This window comes from Ctenocephalides felis, unplaced genomic scaffold (genome assembly GCF_003426905.1).
Source record: "Ctenocephalides felis isolate EL2017-DRISC unplaced genomic scaffold, ASM342690v1 CF-g0.4_SCAFFOLD_01170, whole genome shotgun sequence".
NCBI lineage: Eukaryota > Metazoa > Arthropoda > Insecta > Siphonaptera > Pulicidae > Ctenocephalides > Ctenocephalides felis.
This window is the reverse complement of record NW_020537324.1, coordinates 49,269,597-49,286,718: the sequence shown is the minus strand read 5'-3', so window position 1 is coordinate 49,286,718 and position 17,122 is coordinate 49,269,597. Positions and strand designations below refer to the sequence as shown.

Sequence of the window (17,122 nt, the reverse complement as noted above, 5' to 3'; positions counted from 1 at the left end):
ATAAAATATATATTTAAGATCAATATTGTACTCATCCAGTATGGATACCAACATTCCTGGACGTCTAATCACTGTATTGGCATTCGATTTAGATATTCTAATTATAAATACTAATAATAATTGTTAAGTAGCTTTAAATAAGTATTTATTCATTGCACATATGAAATTTATTTATTTATTTATTTATTTTGTAAAATGTTATAAAAATTGTAACCAGGGACTAAAGTGGTGTATGGCATCGTGCCTTAAGGCAAATTGCTGGAACTTTCCGTACCGTAACGAAATAGATTATTATAAATATTGTAACATTGTCTAATATTTATGAGAATTATATAAACTGAATTGCAAAGATAAAATTATTTGTTTAAAGTTAATATTAGAACTTTAGTCAGAATTATAATTAAAATCTGAATCATTTTCGATATACAAAAAAAAATTATTTGAAAAAAATATTGAAACAAACATTTTTTTTCTAAAAGCAATTACATATTTTGTTCAAACAAGCAGAAAGTTCTTTGAATCATTCAAACCGGACGCTTAGTTCTCTCAAAAACTGCAACTTTCTGCACATTTAGCTCTATATCTTCGAAATGGCTGGACCTGCCTTTGCCAAAAACTAATCACCTCTTCTCCCAATCATTACAAATAGAATGTTTTTTAGACCATTCAAATCGGATACTCCGTTCTCTCAAAAACTCGATTTCTACTTTCTGCACTCTTTGCTGTTGATCTCCGTAACTGCTGGACCAGCCTTTACCAAAAACTAATCGACACATCTCCCTATCAATAAGAATCGAATGTTTTTTGAACCATTCAAATCGGTTGATCCGTGTGCCCGAAAACGTGGACGGAAAAATGGGGAAATACAAAACACACATACACATCCATTTTTTCTGAGGTATGCCAAAATCCTTCAAAACGTGAAGATATGCAAAAAATTTCATTTTCGATTTTTTTGGATTACTATAACTACCCTACGGGAAGTTAAAAATTGTAAGTACATACTAGTAAAAATTTGCTGATCTTCTATAATGGAATAGGCGCAGATATTTAAAAAAAAAACAATATTTTTAAAGAACAGAAAATATAACTTTTCTATAATTTTAGTGACACAAATAAGTGCTCATCTGGTGATTTCACTTATAACTCTGTAATGAAATACCATACCAACATATGAGTTTCTTACTTTGTCATCGAACCGAAGTCAATATACCGCAAGCATGACAATCCAAAACAAAACATTACAAAGCGCGTGCTCGTCGCTGCACGCGACGACAACAAATGTTACGCAAAGTGTCAAATTAAACGAGAATCAATTAAAAAACTGTGATCTGTTGCAACAGTACTTACAATTCCGGCTGAAATAAACTTCTCCTCAAACCAGATAGCACGTGACACTTAAGACAAACTGTTTAAATGCACAATAGAAAAGCGAGTCGCACAAATACCAAACGAACTGATTATAACCTCGCACACACTGACCGACAGAACAGAAACACTAATAATAATATAACCGAGAGTTCGGAAAGAACCAGACCGATGTTGCCAACGACGGCGTCGGAGTACTACTGGAGCATGCGGAATATCGGACGGAAGAGAACATGGACGAACGCAGTACGAGTACACTGACGGTGCACGGAGCGATAACGCATAGACCGAGATGCAGTGGTCTCGCACTTATTGGTTATTATCGATTTATAATGGTCACATCTTGTTATTATCGATAAGCAATTCCATGTATGAAAAGCTGTAATTCTTTTGCGAATCAATTATTTATTTAACTAGTTGGTTTGGTATTTAGCCTTGAGGCAAGTTACATGAACTTCCCGATATGTTTAAATAATCGACTTAATCAATAAAAAATAAATTAATTTATGATTGATTATAAGTATTCCGAGTGGATTTATTACACATATTTGAAAACGAGCGAACACTTTGACACGGTGTATTTTCTAAAAGTAAATTTTCAGAAATCAACAATTGTTATAATTGAACCAGTTTAGGACTTTAATGGCTTGATAAGTTCATTAAAACCAAGTACTCTATCGTTATATCAAGTAAAATCGTCCAATTTTAATTTTAACAAACGTCAAAAAAACTAATCATTTTCTTAAACTTTGATGAATTTTTAAAATTAAACTACTTGTCGTGAGGCCGTAATATTTCAGTAAGTTCTATGAGACCATGGTATATATCGCTAAAAATAAATCCATAAAAATCGGCTTACATTTATTTTTCAACAGTTAATTATGTTAAGAAAACGGCTCGATTTAGATTTTCACCTAATACTAATCAGTATTATTCCCAACTAATATCTTTCGAACAGTGAGTTTAAATGTGGACGAAAAGTTTTACACTTTTTTTCAAATAACAAAGAAACGGTTCGGCAGATCGTCGCAAAACTGACAAACGATAGTGCTCATCGAAATACATCAAATAGCTTTTAAATTTCTGAAATCGGTTCAGGCGTTTTTCTTGGTCTAATTCTGACAAATGCCAAAAAACGATACCAGTTTTTGCAAATTTTGACGAATTTCCAAAGTTAAACCAATTGTCGTAGGGCCGTAATATTTTAATATGTTCTAGAAGACTATAGCATCTACCGTCAAATAATAATAATGAAAATCTTCGAAAAAAAAATTTTTAACACTTCATTACAAGAAAACGGCCCGGCCGATCTTTACCAAAAACTAATCAGCACGATTCCCAATCAATAACTTTCGAACGGTTTTTGAATTTTCATAATCGGTACAGAATTGCGGGCTGAAACGTAGAAGAAATTTTTCACTTTTCTGCTATTTATAGAGAAACGTCTCGGCCGATCGTCCCACAAAACTGACAAACGATAGTCCTTGTCGAGATACATCGAATCGCTTTTAAATTTTTGAAATCGGCCCAGCCGTTTTTGAGAAAACGTCGATTTACGGCAAAACATCTGTTCACATACACACATACACATACACTCACACACATACTTTTTCCAAATTTGGTCTCATTCGATTCAGAATGGCTTGAAACGTCGAGATAACATAAAATTAGCGAATCGGATTTTTTGATGAAAACATAAACTCGGGAAGTTAAATAGTGGTGTCAAGTAGTGACTTTGGTTTTCATTTATTTGACATGTTTCAAAAGCGTATTCAATTAAAAATTTGATTGGCATTAGAGTAGTTTTCATAATAACAATATATCAAATATGGGTAGTTAACTAGTGGTGCATGGCATCATACCTTAAGACAAATTGCTGGAACTTTAAAAATTGAAAAATTGGTACGGTGAAAAATTGTAACAAAATTGATATGTCTGATGAATTGATGATCATTTTAGACCGCCAAATATTATTTCTTTCTACTTTTTGTACTATATCTCCAAAACCGCTAATCCTACCTGTTTAAAAATGTAATCAAGTCTTCATTTCGTCAATACAATCAAAATGCTTTCTTTGAATCATTCAAATCCGGCGCTCCATTTTCTCAAAAACTGAATTGCCGTTTTTGGCACTTTTTGCCTCGTATCTTCGAAACGGCTGGACCAGCCTTTGCAAAAAAAACTTTTTTTGAATCATTCAAATCCGGCGCTCCATTCTCTCAAAAACTGAATTACCGTTTTTGGCACCTTTTGCCTCGTATCTTCGAAATGGCTGAACCAGCTTTTGCATAAAACTAATTAGCATGTCTCTAACAATAGGAATCGAATGTTTTTTAAAACATTCCGGTTGATTTATGCGCCCGAAATCGTGGACAAAAAATTGTATCCAAACATTTTCTTTTTCGATTTTTTTGCGATTACTATAACGGGAAATTAAAAAATGATGCACCGCTTATATAAGACTTTCAAGTTTTAGTTGATCTAAAGGTAAAGATTTATAGCTAAATGTTATACAGAAAATTAATTAACAAACAAATTTGAAATTCATATTTGTCACTCAGAATTTTAGGAAATTTAAGCATTTCAAAATTAACTATGGGTGCATGGCATCGTGCCTTAAGGCGAGTTGCTGGAACATCTTGTACCGTAATGAAATATTCAAAGAATATTAAATAGGTTATAGTAAATGCCGTAACTTTAATATTCGTATTTTATAAACAAAATGAAATTTAGAATGAATGATCTTATCACATATTTTTAAGAATTATATAAAATCAATTGCGCAGTTAAAATTGTTTATTTGATGTATATAAGTGAGTGTTATAATTTTATTTTTAGAATTAAAATTAAAACCCAAATCATTAAAATCGGATGCCATGTTCTCTCAAATACTTAATTTCAATTTTCTGCAATCTTTTGCTTCGTCTGTCGGAATCGGCAGAGCCGACCTTTCTCAAAAATTAATTAGTAAATTTCCCTATTAGTAAGCATCGATAGCTTATTGAATTATTCAAATTGGTTAAGCGGTACTACCGCAAACGTCGACAAAAATTGTATCCACGCTTACAAAACACATTCATTTTTTCTGAGGTATTTGAAAATGTTCAGAAACCTCTGAAAGTGAAGCTAATCAAAAATTTATACTTTCGATTTTTGGGCGCTTACAATAACTTACCATACGTTTTTTTAAAAAAATAAACTTTCTACAAGCGAAGTCCAGCAATTTACCACTATATAGTTTGACATGTTTCCAACTGAGTGTCGACTTTTCCCGGTATTGTTACCATCCAATTAAAAGTGGTATCAGTATTAGAAAAATGTTAATATTGAAAAGTGTAATAGATATCGACAGGCAAACCATATTCTGTACGTAGTTATGAAACACCATTATGCAACAGCTCATAGCTCTTCTGTTTATTGTTAAACTAGTTCAAAGTAGCATTTTGCCTTAAGGCAAGTTGGATGAACTCTCCGATACGTGTAAATAAGCGATATTGTAAACAAGAATTGGAATTAGCTATTTAGATAAAATTTTGAACTGTTTATTTAGAAAATAAAGATTTCGTTTTCATGGAAAACGATTTTCAATTGATATATTTTAAACATTACTTATAATATCTGTAATCGTATGAATTAAATTAATTTGTTTATCAAATTTCAATCATTTCATATTTTAAAAACGTATTTTATTTAATTGTGACGTAACGTGTAATTAGTAGCAACTTACGAAAGAATATAGAACCTACAGTTGCTTCGGCAAAGATTCTGATTAGAATTGCTTAAATGCGGAGCGAAATGCTAAACTTTGATATCTTTTTATATTTCAATTGCTTATCGTTTAGGTTAATTTAGACTACGAATTCTATTTTTTCAAAAAATTCCAAAAATATAGTTGTTGATGAAAACTTTAATGAATTTGAGAAAATACTGATCTATTTTTTTTATAGTTTTTTATACATCAATAATTAAGAAACTCAATACGTCACAAATGATAATTAGCGTTAAAATCATCAGCCAATGAATGATTCTGTTAACTCTAATAGCATGCGATTATTTATTATATAATAGAAATTTTTATAACTATTTTTGTGTCTAAACTATATGGCTTCTACAGTTGACAATCCAAATAATTGAAGCATCCATATAATAGATGAGAGAGTTAAATCCCATTATTATTTGATGAATTTTTTTAAAATTAGCTATCTAAAATGAAGTTAGAACTTTATTATGTCTTATAATGCTGATATTGTTTGAAATTCTGCATAATTTTTGAAAATTATTTTTGTAGAATTTAGACATTCCATTTCAATTTGATGAATATAATTTTTACAATATTTGTGATGCTGATGTATTTTATAATTTGTCATTAAATGTGCATAATTATATCGGCATTACAATTTATATTGGAGTTCATTCGTGAATAGTTAATTTCAATATTCATTATCATATCTTAAAGACTAATCAGCATAATAAAATAAAATTATGTATAATCATTAAAATTTTATGTCTAATTTGACATTTAGTTACAAAAATTTTAAATCACGAGTAATTTTATTTCCTTTTTATATGTGATCATTATGCAAATTTTAAGTATATTATCAAGAATTATCTGTTATAAATCGAATCATTATATACCATTAATAAAAATTCAACAATGTCATTCTATAATGAAGGTTACAAACATAAAAATTATGAAGTATTACTCTTATTGGGTGAATATACCATTAGGTCCACCAGATCCTATAATAGGCCTTATGGATACAATGCGAAAGGACACCCACAAAAATAAAGTCGATTTGACCATGGGGACGTATCACGATGAGAATGGGCCTCATGTGCTACCCAGTGTAACAAAAGCCATGGAAAGGATTTTACTAAAGAATATGAATCAAGAATATTTACCCATTCAAGGCGATACGACATTTTGTAAAATGTCTCAAGAATTTGCCTTCGGAGAGCGCAGCGAATGTTTGGACGACAAGGTAGCTACAGTGCAATGTGTTTCAGGAACCGGCGCTTTAAGCATCGGCGGAATGTTTTTATCTAAGTTTTGGTCCGGAGAAAAAATTCTTTTTGTATCTAAACCCACTTGGCCACCTCACATCGGCATAATGAAAAACGTAGGATTACCAGTTAAACAGTATACGTACACAAATTCAGAAGTTAAGTTAGATTTCAAAGGCATGATGAGGGACGTAGCAATGATGCCTGATAAGTCCATTATTTTACTTCAAGCTAGTGCTCATAATCCTACAGGAGTAGATCTGAAGAAAAAACAGTGGAAAATTTTGGCTAAGTCTATTAAACAGAAACAAATGCTTCCATTTTTTGATTTGGCGTTCCAGGGATTTGCAACTGGTGACATGAATATCGACGCTTTTCCACTAAGATATTTCGTAAGTCACGGTATAAATTTATGTGTGGCATCAAGTTTTTCGAAAAATATGGGCTTGTATGCTGAACGTGTAGGCGTTTTATCGTTTACAACTGATTGTAAAGAAGAAAGTGATCGTATCATGTCTCAATTAAAAATTATCATCCGTCCTCTGTATAACAGCCCACCAGCTCATGGGGCGCGCATAGTCATGGAAATTTTATCCGATGAGGAATTGTATTGCATGTGGCAAAAAGATTTAAAAAAAATGTTGCTACGATTAAGAAAAGCAAGAGTACATTTATACAAAGCTTTAAAGAAACAAGGATCTAAGAAAAATTGGAAGAATATTTTATCACAAATTGGACCTTATTACTATATGAATATGAGCGATGAACATGTGAAGCGATTAAAGGATGAGTTCCACATATATGTGAGGCATGAAGGAAGATTGTCTTTGGCAGGAATTAAAAAACTGAATGTAGATTATGTTGCCAAAGGGCTTCATGAAGTAACAAAATAATAATAAACATTTGATAATAAAATAAATATTTAAATTATTTAAATTTGTTGTTTTTTTTTTTTAATTTTTTTTTTATTTTATTTGAACACGCATCAGAAGTTAAGGATCCTATACGTTGTGATGAAAAATGTAAGTAAATATTTACTATTAAAGTAAATCATCTTATATAATAAATAATCACTTTGATCTAATTTATTTAGTGATCCTATACTGCATTCTACATTGAAAATATTAATTTATATAGATAGGATGCCTACTTAAAAATAATTGAAAAGCACCGAAATAACATTTACGATGTGGATACAATCATATATGATTCGACTACAATAATTACCCGTTAATATATTATTCCATTTGTAATTTGTAGTATCTTTGAACAATATATTATTCATGGAACATTTGACTTGATTAAGTGTTCTCTAGTTCACCTACCCACCTACCTGTAGGCGACATTGAATTAATTGAAGAACATATGTAAACTTTTGACGATTATGCGTTTCATAGAACTTCGGTGAAGAAAATTCAATAGAGTATTTTACTAACAATTTGCTAATTTTGTGAAAGTATTAATGATTTAGTGGATTAAGCTGTCATTGCAAGTACTTTGCTCATGTTTACAATATTTTAAAAAAATGATGAAAAAGTAGACATTTCAGAAAATAGTTTGTATACTTAAGTCTTATTTCATTAATTTCACAAATCCATATATGTAATATGAAGGAGTGCTAATGAAACCAATTTTTTAAATTAATGCAATTTAAAAGGAAAATCAATATTACAAGCACTATAAAGTTCGCTTGTATTAGATAAGTTTTTTTTATTAGTATAATTTTGAACTGCAATGAGAATTTATTTAAGAGTCCTTTAATCTGTTAGGCTGATTTGACTTAATGTTAGAGGGTTCTACTAGATGCCAACATGAGCAGTTGTACTATCTCTGTGTGCTAAATGATTATTATCAACTTCTGTAATAGAGCGAGTATTTATTGATGGAGCAATGAAGTAATAGGGCTATTTTTACTTGGAAATATAGATAGCAATATGTTTCCAAATGCAAACCGTTGTGAGAAATGCTCGACAAAAGGCTACTCGTGAACGGATCGATTTCAAAAATTTAGAGCCATTTGATGAATCTCGATAAGAACTAGCGTTTATCAATTTTGTCCGATGATCAGCCAAGCCGTTTCTTTGTAAATAGCAGAAAAGTGGAAAAAATTTCGTCCACATTTTAGCCCGCACTTCTGAACCGATTTTGAACATTCAAAAACTGTTCGGAAGATATTGGTTGGGAATCATGCTGATTCCCGTTCAACCGTTTTCTTGTAATAAAGTGTAAAATTTTTTTTTTGACGATTTTCATGAATTTTTTTTTTGATGGTAAATACCATAGTCTTATAGATCATACTAAAATATTACGGTCCTACGACAAGTCGTTTAATTTTAAAAATTCATCAAAGTTTAAGAAAATGAGTATTAATTAAGAGTAAAATATTAAGAGTAAAATTAGACGATAATGAACATACTAAAAGTTGGCAAAAATTAGTATCGTTTTTTTGGCTTTTGTCAAAACTAGACCTTCCATAGACGTTTCAGAATTTCAGATTTCGATTTCAAAAATTTAAAAGTCATTTGATGTATCTCGATGAGGATTATCATTTCTCAGTTTTGTGCGACGATCGGCCGAGCCGTTTCTTTGTGATTTGGAAAGAAGTGTTAAATCTTTTCGTCCACATTTAAGCTAAAAATACCGAATCCATTTTAAAAAATCAAAAACTGAATAAAAGATATTAGTTGGAAATGATACTGATTAGTTTTAGGTGACAATCTACCGAGCCGTTTTCTTGTAATTAATTGCTAAAAAAAATTTTAAGCCGATTTTTATGTAACTTTTGTGGCGATATATATCATGGTCTTATACAACTTACTGAAATATTACGGGCTTACGAAAAGTAGTTTAATGTTAAAAATTCATCAAAGTTTAAGAAAATGAGTATTAATTAAGAGTAAAATATTAAGAGTAAAATTAGACGATAATGAACATACTAAACTATTAAAGTCCTACGGAAACTAGTTCAATTATAAAAATTGTTAATTTTTGAAAGTTTGCTTTTAGAAAATATTTTAGTTAACGTGTTTGTACGTTTTAAATATTATATGTATAATAAATTCACTCGGAATACTTTTAATCACTCATAAATTAATTTATATTTTATTGATTAAGTCGATTCTTTACACATATCGGGAAGTTTATGTAATTTGCCATAAGGCAAAATACTAATACCAACTAGTTTCAATTTTTTTTTATATCTGTGAAATATTTTCATAATTATTAATTAACTCTGTTTATTTCTTAAATAAAAATTAATGTACATATTTGGAAGTTCTGTAGCTACATATATTATAATATCGACTTCAATAGGAGCCTAATATTTCCATGTTTTAATTAATTTTTATAATTGAACCACTTCTCATAGGACTCTAATATTTCAATGAGTTCGTTTTGACGTTCAACTTTATTATCGTGCAAAGCTTCATCAAAATTCAAGACGGGAAAACCTGAGGTTCTCCTTGTTAGTTCAACATTGATATACATATGCAGATGAGTATAAGTTCTAAATAGAGTTTAATTATTCTTATATCCAATATAAATATTTATGTAACTAAGTTTATGTGATTGAGGTTGAATTAATAAACAAGAACCATGAACAATCTCAAATTGATGTTACACTTATTTTAATTAACAGGTATTTGTACAAAACCTTTAGCGTCCGTCACTCTGCTGTATTTCTTCTAATATGTCCATGGTACATTGATTACCAGGAATGCGCATTTACAAAGCCGTTTTATTCTATTATACGTTACTTTAATGAAGTCCTTTGGTCAATTCTTGTTTAACGCTATACTGGCATTGTATTGTAAGTGAAGACCGACTGACAAAACTGTTCTATTGGATTATCGCGCGCACTAATGAAATCCGAGCGGGTAGGAAAAGCCGATCGTCCAGCACATTGTTAATTGAAGCGTTTGAAGACGCTCTCTAAGTGGATTACTGCTTTAATCCAAATAAGAAAGCATTAGATACGACAGGACTAAAGAAACAATTACGATAGGGATAACAGGATGTATGTGAGGCATAAATCCATACAGCACTTATCGACTGCCAATATAGCTGTCTGAATCGATAAAGCGATTAAGTCCTTGTATAATCTATAAATATTATTGGCAACCACATAAGTCATATAAAGATCCTTTTTGGCTCAATGGTTGTCGATATCTACCTCGGACATCCCCATATCAAGCAGTAGTGATACGGGATTGCTGCGCTATTAAAAGTCAACACTATTACAACTAGTGGTGCATGGCATCGTTGCTGGAACTTTCCGTACCGAAAATTAAAACATTTAAAAAACCTTTAAAATTTTTGAAAAACTGAAAAAAAGAGATTTTTGTGAACTTTGAAATTTTTGAAAAAATTTACTTTTTTGAAAAACTTGATTTTTTTATATACTTTGAATTTTTTTTATTTTTTTTTTTTTAACTTTTTTTCAAAACGATCGTGTTGCCTGGCTGTTTTAGTCTAACGTATTATTATTTATTTATTCATTTATTTCATACATAATTTTTTTTTAATTATTTTTGAACAGCAATCAGAACCCAATAGTCCTATAAGCTGTTGTGCGGATTTGACTTAATACTAGTCTGTTTGAAAGATGGCAACCCAATCAGTTGTCACATCTCTATTATTATTACAATTTCCGTAATAGGGCGAGTATTTTTATTGTTGCTGCAATGGCAGATTAGGGCTATTTTCACTTGGAAACATATTGCTATCTATATTTCCAAGTGAAAATCGTTGTCACTGTTGCTTGACAACAAGCTTCTCAAAGTGGGTATCGAACCAGGGACCTCTGAATCAAGTCCGGTCGCTCTCAATCGCTTACATATGGCGAGCCCAATATATATATTATATATATATATATATATATATATATATATATATATATATGTATATATAATAAAAATATGTTTCAATGTAAAAATAGGTCTACTTTCAAATAAAATTACAAATTTATAGACTGAGAGCCAGTGAACCTTTTGAATAACGGTGTTCCTGTAAGGCTAAAAATTTTTGTACAGGTGATTTTTAACGTGCTAAGTACGGAAACGACGGTCTGGCAGGTTTTAGCCCTGCACATCATGGTCGTCCAGGCGTTTGAAAGTGTAAAAAACACCCGAAAATTAAACTTGTTCCTGTAAGGTTCAAATTTTTATACGATTTAATTTACTCATTGAGAAGTTCGAAAATCAATCTGCCAGACCATTTCGACCTGCACAAGTACCTGCCAGACGAGCCGGAAAGTGAGCAAAAAATGCCCCAAAATAAACTTTGTCCTGTAAAGCTGAAATTTACATATGTGTTTATCTAAGCAATTCTAAAAAGGTCTGTGCAATTGCCAGACCATTCTGGCTAGCATAAGCCCTTGCCAGACGAGGGCAAAAATGCTATGGCGGGAGGCGAGTAATAGGCGTTGCGTGAAAACTTATAACATATATTCAAACCATATTATGAGAAATTACAAATTATGGTCAAAATAAATTTAATTAGTCACAAAAAAATATATATTATCATGAATTAATCATCATTATCAGATATATCGCTATTAATACTTCAATTCAGGCTTCTATTGAGTATCAATTGAATTTTCTGAAAATAGGTGAAAGTTGGAAAGAAACATTTATTTCTGAATGTTCAACGGAGGGTAACAGATTTGAAGAAAAAATTTCACAGGTAAAAATTATGAATTTCTTTTTCAGAAAAAAAAAGAAACCTATTAAAGCTAATAATAAAATTCACGAAATTCGTGTCCAACGTGATTTGGTTGGTCGCCTGTTGGCGCGAAACCTTATCATATCTCATTACAATTGTTAGCTTCCCATAGAAGTTTGTTTTCATCAAAAAATCCCATTGGTTAATTTTATGTTTTCTCGACGTTTCAAGCCATTCTGAATCGAATGAGACCAAATTTGGAAAAAGTGAACAGATTTTTTTCCGTAAGTAAATCGACGTTTTCTAAAAAACGACTGGACCGATTTAAAAATTCATCAAAATTTGCAAAAATTAATATCGCTTTTTTGGCATTTGTCAAAATTAGACCTTTTATCGACGTTTGCTCAAAAACGCCGGAACCGATTTCAAAAATTCAAAAGCCATTTGATGTACATCGATGAGAACTATCGTTTGTCAGTTTTGTGCTACGATCTGCCGTTTCTTTGTAATTTGGAAAAATGTGTTAAACTTTTCATCCACATTTAAGCTCATACTACCGAATCGATTTTAAAAAATCAAAAACTGTTCGAAAGATATTAGTTGGGAATGATATTGATTAGTTTTAGGTGAAAATCTACCGAGCCGTTTTCTTGTAATTAACTGTTGAAAACAAAATTTAAGCCGATTTTTATGGAACTTTTTTGGGGATATATATATCATGGTCTTATAGAACTTAGTAAAATATTACCGCATTACGACAAGTAGTTTAATTTTAAAAATTCATCAAATATTGAAAAAATGAGTATGAGTACTTTGTGAATTTTTATTTTCACATTTGTTAAAATTAAAATTAGACGATTTACTTGGTATAACGATAGAGTACATGGTCTTAATGAACATACTGAACCATTAAAGTCCTACGAATACTGGTTTAATTATAAAAATTATTGATTTGTGAAAATTTGCTTTTAGAAAATACTCCGAGTTAACGTGTTCGTTCGTTTTCAATTATGTGTAATAAATCCACTCGTAATACTATTAATCACTCATAAATTAATTTATTTTTTATTGATTAAGTCGGGAAGTTCATGTAACTTGCCTCAAGGCAAAATACGAATACCAACTACTTTTAATGTCACTTTGCCACGCAGATGGAACTATCTATAAAACCGCGTAAACAGCAATGATTGAAGTCTTACAAGCAAATATAACTGATAACGAAACAATTTGGTATAATGCTGTTGTTTTCGATGGACTTTATTTACTGCATTCAATGAAAAATATACCAAAAACATTCGGTAATATTTCGAAAAAATAATGTCTATTTTAGCGGCAGCACATGCTGCACGAGTAGATATAGCTTTCAAATAGTCATTTAAAAGTACCAACAATTCTTAAATCTCAAAATATTGGCTGGATATTGATTGAAAAAATATTTGATTTCAATTAGTTTGTGAGAGATACCGTTCCTTCTTCAAATTTTGAAATAATATCACAACATCCTTCTCGTATTGCTGAGGAGGATGCAAACAGAGCTGATCAACACATAGGCGGTAATGTTAAAATTTTTAAATTTGTAATATTTTATATTTATTATATTATTAATATATTTAAATTTGTTTTTTTTTTATAAACGATAAGTCAGCAATGCCGAATCTTATGACGATGAAGTATTAATTAGCGATATATCTGATAATGATGATTAATTCATGATAATATATATTTTATTGTGACTAATTAAATTTATTTTGACCATAATTTGTAATTTCTCATAATATAGTTTGAATATATGCTATAAGTTTTCACGCAACGCCTATTACTCGCCTCCCGCCATAGCATTTTTGCCCTCGTCTGGCAAGGGCTTATGCTAGCCAGAATGGTCTGGCAATTGCACAGACCTTTTTAGAATTGCTTAGATAAACACATATGTAAATTTCAGCTTTACAGGACAAAGTTTATTTTGGGGCATTTTTTGCTCACTTTCCGGCTCGTCTGGCAGGTACTTGTGCAGGTCGAAATGGTCTGGCAGATTGATTTTCGAACTTCTCAATGAGTAAATTAAATCGTATAGTAATTTGAACCTTACAGGAACAAGTTTAATTTTCGGGTGTTTTTTACACTTTCAAACGCCTGGACGACCATGATGTGCAGGGCTAAAACCTGCCAGACCGTCGTTTCCGTACTTAGCACGTTAAAAATCACCTGTACAAAAAATTTTAGCCTTACAGGAACACCGTTATTCAAAAGGTTCACTGGCTCTTGGTCTATTATGATCAGTATTAGACACTAGTACTAATAACTAAAATGTATCAAATATATGTATTAATGTATAAATGGATCGCTTTCTAAAAACGCAAAGTTGTTCAAGATGTTTTTCACAACAGCTCAAAATAGAAGAGTCTGGGTACGGTTGTGTCATTTTTTTTATCAGCAAAAATTTTGTTAATTTACCAGTTGACTGGAAGAAAAGCAAATAAAATGATAATTGAGCATTTGTCTATGTAGAAATTTTGAAATATGTACTGTCCAATTTTGTCTTACAATTAGTTTAGTTAGATTTTTCTATACATATTCAGCCTTTTAACCAAAAACATCAAAAACATGGCGCACACAAAATTTGTCACAACCGTACTCAACGCACATTTTTGGAAACAAATCGTTATGATCGAACTAAATTATCCACATAAAAACTAATTGCTGGTAATTAACTGCTAATACTTAATTTATAGCAAAATAACAAAGTAATCTATCTGTATACAAGTAATAGTTATATTTAGAAGAAATCGAACGAAAAACCTTTCGACTCTTTCAAAGCAATGCGGTCTACAGATCCTGTTAATATAGGGCGCTAACTCAATTTAATAATGGAAACTTGTTTGAACAATCATACTTCATCTTTTTCTCTATGGACCCTATCTCAAAATCAGTTTAGCTTTTATGGCGACTGACACTACCGTACCCTGGCACAACCGTACCCAGTTTCCTCTACTCTGTGTGAATTTTGATTACTGGTAAACAATAAGAAAAACGTATAAGTAATCTTCTATATATATAAAAATAAGTCGGGTTTTCCTTCCTGACGAAATAACTCCAGAACGCACGAACCGATTTCGACAATTTTGCATTCGTTGGAAAGGTCTCGGGCTCCGCTCTCGGGTTTATAGCTAAGAAAATTAGTGGTGCATGGCATCGTGCCCTAATGCAAGTTGCTGGAACTTCACGCACCGTAATTAAAAATTCGAGTAATGACATTAGTGAGATTTATCAGAATTATGCTTGGTTAAGTCAACGAGCAATTCTTGCCGCAAAGAATAATGATGTACACGCACTGAATTTCACCAATCATTCAAAAATTGCTGGCGATTTGGTGACATACCAATGATTTCGACTGGTCTTCCGTTTGACTTCAAACGATTGCAATTTCCTGTTTGCCTTGCGTTCGCAATAACAAGTCGCAAAACCAATCGCTTAGTGTTTGCGGGATAAATTTCAAATAGATTATTTAGAAAATCATTGTTTTTCACATGGGCAGTTATACGTTGCCTGTTCACGAGTTGGAAAACCATCCGCTTTGTTTGTGTTAACGTCAGACCAAAAAACAAAAAATGTGGTTTACCAAAGAGCACTTCAATGAAACGGATAATTTTCGGATTCACTTTCATTTACTTAGAGAAGTTCAACTAAAAAACACTTCATTTTTGTAATCGAAATAAATTCATTACTGTTGCATAATAAAAACAAATTTTTCCTTTACAAGTATAAAACAAACAAAAAATTTCTTCATCTTTCTCACAAAACCATTTGGTCGCGAAACGGAGTTCGTCGGGTTTGCTAGTTCTATATAAAAACGATTATGCAGTTTTTGAGAGAAAGGATCATCCGACTAGATTAATTCAAAAAACATTTTGCTTGAGTAAACGGTGTGCAAAAAATGTATTTACAGAAAATTTAGTAATTTTGAAAATTTTCAAAAAAAAAATTCAAAATTTTCAAAAAAAAAGTTTCAAAAAATTCAAATTTTCAAAATTTTTCATTTAAAAAAAAACTAAATTTTGGAAAATTTAAAATAAAATCGATTTCTTACAAGAATGATACAGAAATACGCTTTTTTAAAAAAATTCAAACTTCTAAAATAATTTCAAAATTTTGGAAAAAAATCTAAAATATAAAAAAAATGAACAACTTATAAACATACACATAAGTTGTTTATAGAATCAGACTCGTCGCCTGATTTAAAAAAACACTCATAAGTTTAGAGTATGTATTTATAATAAATAATCTATTTGAAATTATTCAAAACAATTCATGATTATTTTCATGTCTCGAATGTTTAATTACAATACGGGAAGTTCCAGCAATTTGCCTTGAGGCACGATATCATGCGCCCACTCGTTATGTATTTGTTAGTTTTCTGATTTGCGTACGAAATTAAGTTAGGGTAGCCATATACTAGGTGAGCAATGATTTTTATTTCATATAGAATTGGACAAATTTTTAAAAAACATAGAAATGCCACATAAATATTCTGCATGTTATATTCAAGTCACAGGTATTTCAATTGCGATTGAAACTTTGAGATGGTAATTCTGCGTCCAGTAGGATGTATATTGAAATAATTTATATTTCAGTCGGTATTATATTACCACAATGGAATTAAATGGAAATAATTGCGCTCGTTGGTTATTGCTTATAAATTTCTAAAACAAACAAAATTATTCATGGAATTTAAAATATCAAATATTTAGACGTTAATCAGAATCTGAAAGAATCAATACTAGCGTGTGCTTAATAAAGCGATTTGTTATTTATTTGATTTTAGGTTCAACTATATGAAAATATTATTTATTTTTTAAAATATGGATTATGGCAGTTGATTTTAGTGATTATTGAAAAAATCGTGATTTTATTATGTGATTACATAGAAACTATAATTAAACTAGTTGCTACTTATGGAAAATGAAAAATTTTGTTTTCTATAAATGCTCATATGTATTACATACAGTTTCAGTTAATTGTATTTGTAAATTGGCCCTTATAGCATTGCAGCTAAATTTTACACATGCATATAAAAGTTTATTTAATAAGACCA

General features: G+C 30.7%; 2 protein-coding genes across 2 annotated transcripts in view; one reads left to right on the top strand and one right to left on the bottom strand.

Moving 5' to 3' along the window:
* Nucleotides 1–1,542, bottom strand: part of LOC113368303 (amyloid beta A4 precursor protein-binding family B member 1-interacting protein) — a 517,505-nt gene extending 515,963 nt beyond the window's left edge. Inside the window, exon 1 of the mRNA XM_026609849.1 lies at nt 1,351–1,542. The gene's annotated coding sequence lies outside the window, so the exon portion shown is untranslated. The remainder of the gene's footprint in view (nt 1–1,350) is intronic.
* A 4,493-nt stretch (nt 1,543–6,035) lies between these two features.
* On the top strand, nt 6,036–7,265 carry LOC113367349 (aspartate aminotransferase, mitochondrial-like). The gene has a single exon (XM_026608960.1). The coding sequence runs from the start codon at nt 6,036–6,038 to the stop codon at nt 7,263–7,265; it is 1,230 nt and encodes a 409-aa protein (XP_026464745.1).
* Nucleotides 7,266–17,122: the final 9,857 nt, after the last annotated feature.